Consider the following 7,891-nt stretch of genomic DNA (forward strand, 5'->3'; position numbering starts at 1 on the left):
TAACAGAATAAAATATTATAAATTAAATAATTTTTTATTAAAATAATAATTTTTTTTTTCTGAAATGGAAAATTAATAAAATTTAAACTGTAAATTTTATTAAATCACAATAATTATATTATAAATTATCCATACAAAAAGAGCATCTTGGCGCTTGCAATTGAGACCAGCTGGAAGACATAAATCCAGGCAAATTAAGGAATAATGATAGTAATTTAATGCTGGTTCTAGTCTTCCAAAGTTCCAGGACTTGAGTTTGAATCTGGTCCATAACACATGGAAGAACAAGAGTGATATACATTGTCATTCTACGTTTTTGGCTACTCTCTCAAAGTAGTTCCATTTCCATAGATTGAGGAATTACCCCAGTTCATTTATATTCTTCAACTGTGGTAATGGTAGAATTCACTTACTATATTGCTTTCAGGTCTCTCAAACTAACTTATTTCTAAATTAAAAATACATTTTACGAGTGAAATACAAATTGAAATAAATAATTTGTGTACAGAAAAGATATATCTCAAACGTACAGGACCAATATCAAGTGGAAGAAAAATGTAGTCATTCAGTTAACCTTCCAATCACCAATTTCACCACCTGAAAGAATTTCCTATTCCCCTATTTTTGCCTGCTTCAAAATCTCACTCATCTGTGAACAAATTTATTTCCCTTCAAAACGTTAATGTAAAGAGGATGTTAAGGAAGAATATTCAATCTGAATCTACTGGAAGTTATATCTCCAGAGAGTCTGTCCAAAAACACCAGCTTCAGATTCCATAAAATTGGTCCATGAACTCCATTGCATTTTACCGTGTAGTGTACAGAAATCCGCAAAACAGCTTTTTAACATGGCCTTCTCTCTTTATCAGTTCCTCATAACACCTTGGCGGATGAGCTCGGACAAGATATCAACCCATGTGTCAGGAACACCAGGCAGGCACCAATGCATGCAATCCTGTCCCCAGATTGCTACAGCATCCTTCTTCCCTAACCAAATTGCAGGGTGTGCATCAGCTCTATACTCGCTCAAATGAGTTAGATCCAGCAAGTGAATATCTGTGCCTTGCAATATCTGTTCAATTGCATGATTAATTTTTCTTGCTTCTTTGTTCACACCATTTTTGCTGGGATCAAACCATAAATCAAGCTGTCCAGGTATATAAGTATGAAATATCAATAAGAAGTTATAAATAAAGGCAAGAATAAAAATACTGATACACTATAATGCGTAATGGTTTTGAAGGTCAAATTTTGCTTCACAAAGATTTTTCTTCAAAATTTGAAACTCTAGTATAACATTTCAGTACAAGTCAATATTTTGAAAGAACTGAAATCTAAGGCTTAACTCTCACATGGAATAGAATGCAAAATTGATTGTCAACTTGTCATTAGTCATTATAATTGGTAATGCATAAAGGGTGAACTGCCATCATCAACTTGTTCATACCTCATATTCCTTGAGGGGCTCATTGAACAAACAACTTCCATTTTGGTTCCACTCACCACCATAAAAATGCCGTGGTGATTGCAGCCGCCAAAACTTGAGTGTCTTGCCAGGAATTTCACTCTGTATATATGAGACCATATTCTCAAGAACAACTTTAAGTCCATCAAACAACCCAAGTGGAGGAAGTATCGGTTGGCCAGCAAGATAAAAAACCACAGGTGTCTCTTTTGGGAATTTGTCATAGCCCCACCTGTTCCAGATGAAATAAGATGATATAAGGATGCATTTAGAAACTTCAAATGCATAACAGGCAAGAAAAAGTAGAATAGCAGATCTCCAAATACAAGCATCAAGCAAAGTGAAAATAATTAATCTTCATCTAATTCTTAGCTCATAAATGGTAGATCATTTCAGATTTTCAGACAAATGTCCCCCTTTTATCGGTATTCATTTCCTCAACTACCAGTTATGATGCTTCTGGCCTTATACTAGTCCAATAGACCATAGTGTGTGTGTGTCAACATTCAATAGACCTCTGCATCTCCGCATTGTAACTAGATCATTCTGCATGCATATGATCTAATGTTTCACTTACCAGTCATACTAGAATATTAACAAAATACATCTTCTGATATTTTCCTACTTCATGCTGAGCTCATAATTTGAAAAATACACTACCAGCTGACAAATACTCGGAGCTAAGACCATGACTATATGAGCATTTTGTTAATGCAACAGTAGGTAAATGCATATGTGAAAGTGTTACATATAGGAGAAAGACATAGGGAATGTAAGGGGAAGAGTCTAGAAGAGTCCTCAAGGTTGTACTGGTAGTTAGCCGCTTTCAGAGGGAAAAGTTGTTAATTGGTTAAGCAAGTGGTAGGCAATTACGGGATTAGAGGGAAATTGAGCATATAAGGGCTGTAGAGCTTCTGTAGAGACTATCCAAGAATATTATCAATGAAATCTTCCATCTTCTCTCTTCATATCTCTTTCTGACTCCTCTCAATTCTAAAACTTCTTTCTCTAATTCTTCTTCTTCTCAAAATAACTTCCTATTAGGGTTTCTTCCTTAACATTTGGTATCAAAGCAGTGTACCAGGGAAGCTTTGCTCCCAAATCTATTTGATGCGGTTTCTGAGAGGGGCCTTGCTGCATTAGAGCTTGTTTCCAAATTCCAAGTTCACAGGAGTTGCAAAGTGATTCTTTGAGGTTGCACTCATGTTCAGATTTAGGTTTCCATCTATTCTTTTCTTCCTTGAGATTTCTTTCCTTTGTTCCCTTCATTTCTTCTTTCCTGATATTTCTTTCCCCTTTCCCCTATTTCTCTCTTTACTCTACTTCTTTTCTCTCTTTTATCTTTCTTTCTTCCTCAACTAGTTTCATTCTTAAGTCATTGTTAGAGGTTCCATTTCTCTGTTTATTGTTCAGGTCACTGCTTCTTGAAGTTCTTGAAAATCCAGATAATATTAAATCCTTGTTCTTTAAGTGCTTGAAGTTCCAGATTTAAGTAACAATGCTAGACCCTTTTATCAGCTGGTTTTCTTTCACTATTTTCTTCCTCAATTATCTCGGAATTAAATCTTTCTGTTTTTTGTTTTCTGTCATAAACCATATCCTAGCTTTCTAACTCAGATCATGGAACTACATCCTTGGCAACAAGATAAATTACTAAGCCCTTCTGAACCTTTAGAGGCTTTCAGTTTCAAAGACAACATGAACTGCTGGAAAAATGAGATCAGAGATTGGAAAATTTGGGTGAACTAAAACAAGTGAAAATGGAAAGTGGAAAATGTTATAGTAGATGCTATTTCAACCCACAGATGAGGGAGCAAGTGCCCATTGATAATATGGACATAGCAGAGGACCACATGTGAATCGTAACCCAAAAATGTCTGCTTTTCATGCTTCACTCGGGACTGAGGAAGAGAATTCAGGGCTGAATCCATAAATTCCAGAGGGTGTTATAGAATATGCAAAGAACATGGAAATTTTGCAGCTTGTGCTAATGAAGATGCAGTGGAATTGTATCTTGCACAAGGAAAAGGATCCGGACAATTCCTGGAGCCTATGGATAAATCTGATTTTATCATTCCAATTCAAGATGATGTTGGACTTATTGAGCACTTCAATTATAGATGGCAAGATCCTTGATTGCAATAATGGAAGAAAAAAGCTAGAATTACATGGGGCTTCATGAATTTTTGCAGTTGAGAAGAGTCATCAATTCTTGGCTGCTGCTATTTTGTCATTGACATCAAATGGTATGGTGGGTTTGAAGCAGAATAAATGGGAAATTTGGAAAAGGAAAATAATAAAGCTAACTAGCTAAGAATGGTATTGTGATCTTGAAGGAACAAACATGCGAAATCTGGTGAAGAAAAGGAAGAAAGTTAACTATAGACAGTAAGAGTTTATATTTTCTACTGAACAAGAAAAGTCAACCAATGGTTCATGATCTCATTCAGTGGATTCTACCAGCTGCAAAATGCAATTTGGAATGCTAGAACCTTCATTCAGGGTCAATTCTCAGAATTCCAACATTGGGGAGTGTATTTTTACATATAGGAGAAATACGTACAAGAATTTAAGGGGAAGAGTTTAGAAGAATCCTAAAGGTTGTATTGGTAGTTAGTTGCTTTTGGAGGGAAAAGTTATTAAGTGCAAGTGGTAGGCAGTTATGGAATTGGAGGAAATTGAGTATATAGGTCTGTAAAAGTTCTTTAGAGACTATCCAGGAGTATTATCAATGAAATCATCTATCTTCTCTCTTAATTCTCTGTCTAACTCTTTTTCTTAATTCTATCTCTTCTTTCTGTAATTCTCTTCTTCTTCTCAAGATAACTTTCTGTCAGTTTTTCTCCTTAACGTAAAGTAGAATAAATCAGGAAATAAGAGATTATCTCATAAATTTCATAAGAAAACACATATCAGTAAATAAGCTGAGTTTCATTGCTGGGAATTAGACGAGTCTCCGCGGTAAAGATAAGTTAAAACCACATGGCTACACACGGTGAAACATTGATTCTTGTAAACAACTTGTGTGAAATCCTCAGTGTGTTTTTCTTCGCTTGTTAGAGTTAGAATAAATGGATTTGTGTCAAGCTCAACCACCCATTACAGCTACAGCATACATGAGAGGGTTAATATCCAAAGAAGAAAGAGGATGCTGGGACTTGAGAAACAGCAATACAATATAATAGTGATTGACTGGGACAAGAACATTGCAATACAAGTGGAAGACTCCTTACTATGAGTTTTGCATAAGAATATAAGACTATAGACAGTTCTAGTCAAACTCAAATGTGCTCAAACATGTCATGAATCAAGCTATAGTGAATTATCAAAGCAGACAAAATCCAAGGCATTAATAGCGAGAGCATCAGATCATTGAACAATATCTCCCTATATTTGCAAAACAGATAGGAAATTACCAGTGTCCAGTATTAAATATGAGAACATCATAAAAATCATTGATGGTGGCCCATTCATCTGCAGGTATGTCAACATCTACGCGATAAGTTCCCTTCAGTCCATCATTTGCAAGTACAGACTGTTTTGGCTGCCACCTTTATTTGATCAGTAATGAGCAAGTGAGGTTATCATTTTCAAAATTAAAAGAGACAGAAAGAGAGAGAGATGACAATGTACTCCCTTACAAGGGAGACATAAGATTCCAACAAATACATTCAGAACCAAGAAATGCACCAGAACTAAACAATCCTACTTGACAAGTATTAAGTAAGCCTATTTTGATAATAATAGAACTCGCTATTTTTAAGGAGAAGATTTATATCAACAAGAAGATTTATATCATCAACAAGTTTGTGCATTTTTCCTGCCAATATGGGAATTATTGGCACATACTGACGAGATACAAGTTCAAGAACTAAATTCTACTGACAACAAAATCCACAATAGTACCAACTATACCAACTAAATTTAAAAATACTAAACAAAGCCCAATCCCCAAACGAGAGAAATAAAGACAGCAAACTAATAATAAATAGTACTCACTGATATTTGGCGAGCAAAACAGCCCGGTGATATGCCACGGTGACATTGAATTTAGGGAAATAAGCACCTCTCCAAGCCCCTTTCCTTTTCCACCTCTTCGCATCAGCATCAGCTACTCTAAGAATACACAAAAACGAAACCAAAAAATTCTCATTTAAAGAATCGCCAACAAATCCAATGTTCCTATTTCTCATTATCTCTAGGAATCTCTCCGGATTAATCCGTGGCAAATTGCATTTTTGGGGCACCCATTTCCAGGAATTGATGAGACCCATGTTGTCTCTCTTGTTTCTAAGGCAGTTCCAGGCGTTCCTATGAAATGGGCAGGACTCATCGTAAAAGGGTTTAGGAGCTTGAGGGTCTAAGACCCAGTGGCCTTCGAAGAGATTGCAAGGTGTGGAAAGAGAAGGAATGGTGACGGATGTGGAGGAGTAAGGGAAGAGCGAAGTGGAGTAGAGGTAAAGGAGGAGGACGGAAATGAAGACGAGGCAAGGGATAGTGGTAGGAAGCTTCGAAGGCATGGCGGATCCACCATCTGAATTGCAGAGGAGAGACGGAGAGCTTAGAGTTAAGACTTTGGTTCTTTTCAATTTTTTAAGTGGAAAATGGAAACGGGAGTTTCCGTTTTCTCTTCTTTTTGCTTTTTCTTTTTTTTTTTTTTTTTTTTTTATTTTAACGATTTTAGGTTTATTTTTGAGAATTAATTTCTATGGAATTGTTACTTCATGTATTATTTAAATAATAATAATAATAGTAATAAAATATAAATCTAGAGTATAAGATTAAGAATTGGATACATATTCATATCAATCATTGCATAGCCCTGAAATAAAATTTTTTATAAGAATTGGAAGAATTAATTTTTTTTAATTTATAAAATATTAATTTTCAAAGTGAAATTAAATTATACATAATTTTATAAAAATTTATTTAATGGAAACTGAATGAGAGATTTTTCACTCCTTTTGTTATTTTAATTTAGGTCTTTCTTTTTTTTGGATTGGCTAAGATTATATTTTGATTAGCTTTTTCTCCCCACTAGGCAAGGAAGGTAATTTTTTTATAATTTTTTTTTTTTTTTATGATTTTGACTCCATCGATAGATCTTTCTCTTTGTTCTATTGGTGGTTTTGAGTTTTTTTTTTTTTTTTAAATGGGTTTTGAGTTTTTTTATTAGTTTACATTTATAGTTTTTTCTATAAATTCTCTTTATTCGATTGGGAGTTTTGAGTTTTTTTTTAATTTATATTTATAATTTTTTTTTAAAATAAGACACTATAAAAATCTATCAAAATAGTAATGAATATTAGTAACATATTTAAATATGTTTGTAAATTTATAACGAATTAATAACAGATTTTATATTTCGTTACTAATTTTTATTATTTAGTAATAAATTAATAAATTTATTATTTAATAAAATTATATACAAATTTAATAATTGATTCTGAAATTCATTATACCATTACTAAATTAACTAAAAATTAGCGACGGATTTCAATTCATTACTAAAATTATTACTAAATCGATTAGTAAATAAATAAATTAAATAAATAAAATAATAACATATTTAATAATAGAATGTAATTTATTACATAATTAATAATGAATTTAATCCGTTACTATTTTTTAATAAAAAATCGACTTTTTTTTTAAATATCATATTTTCTTTTTAAGTTAATAATGAATATAATCCGTTATTAAATTCGTTACTAATTCAAAAATTAGTAACAGAACTAAATTTTATACAATAAAATATCGTACTTTTATTTTAAAATCCCTGCTTCTTTTATTTCTAATTTAGTAATAGAAAAAATCTATTACTAAATCCGTTACTAATCTAAAAATTAGTAACGGATTAAGAAATACGTTACTAAAATTTAAAGAATAATACCGTCTTTTTATTTAATTTACCCACATTTTTTTTTAAATTTAGTAACAGATTCAATCTGTTACTAAATCGCGTATTTATACACTCACTAATTTTATCTCCCCTCGTTTCATTCATTTTCTTTCTCCTCGTCTCTCCTTATTTCTTCATTTTTCCCTTATTTTATTTTCTTCTCTTAATTATTGACTCCATTTTTTTTCATTTCCTTCCATTTTCTCTTCTTTTCTCTTCAATTTTCTTTCATTATTAATCTTTCTTTTATCCCTTGATTTTTGTTTTATTTTCTTCATTTTCTCTCATATTTTTTTCTTCCATTTTCTTCCATTTTCTTTCATTTTCTTCCACTTTCTATCATTTTCTCTTCTTTTTTCTTTCATTATTCATTCATTTGCTTTCTTTTCTCTCATATATATACTCTAACTTTTTTCTTTCATTCTTTTCTATATCTTCATTTTCTCTTTAATTTTCTTCATTTCTTCTTCATCTTTCTCTCATTTTCTTTTCTTTTTTCTCTTCTTTCTTTCTTTTTTCTCATT

The 7,891-nt window shown here is 32.5% G+C and overlaps 1 protein-coding gene across 2 annotated transcripts; it reads right to left on the reverse strand.

Moving 5' to 3' along the window:
* Positions 1–442: 442 nt before the first annotated feature.
* On the reverse strand, positions 443–6,086 carry LOC110624084 (protein trichome birefringence-like 12). Of its 2 annotated transcripts, none has more exons than XM_021769160.2 (4): positions 5,465–6,085; positions 4,882–5,016; positions 1,448–1,697; positions 443–1,147 (listed from the first exon to the last, which is right to left on the reverse strand). In XM_021769160.2, exons 1-4 carry the CDS (start codon positions 5,983–5,985, stop codon positions 866–868), a joined length of 1,188 nt encoding a protein of 395 aa, XP_021624852.2. In that variant the 5' UTR covers positions 5,986–6,085; the 3' UTR covers positions 443–865. The 2 variants fall into 2 exon arrangements, 1 of the variants encoding a protein (XP_021624852.2); XR_006352400.1 differs by having other exon boundaries at positions 1,009–1,147; positions 1,353–1,697; positions 5,465–6,086.
* Between the last annotated feature and the right edge of the window lie 1,805 nt (positions 6,087–7,891).

This window comes from Manihot esculenta, chromosome 10 (genome assembly GCF_001659605.2).
Source record: "Manihot esculenta cultivar AM560-2 chromosome 10, M.esculenta_v8, whole genome shotgun sequence".
In the NCBI taxonomy this organism is placed as follows: domain Eukaryota; kingdom Viridiplantae; phylum Streptophyta; class Magnoliopsida; order Malpighiales; family Euphorbiaceae; genus Manihot; species Manihot esculenta.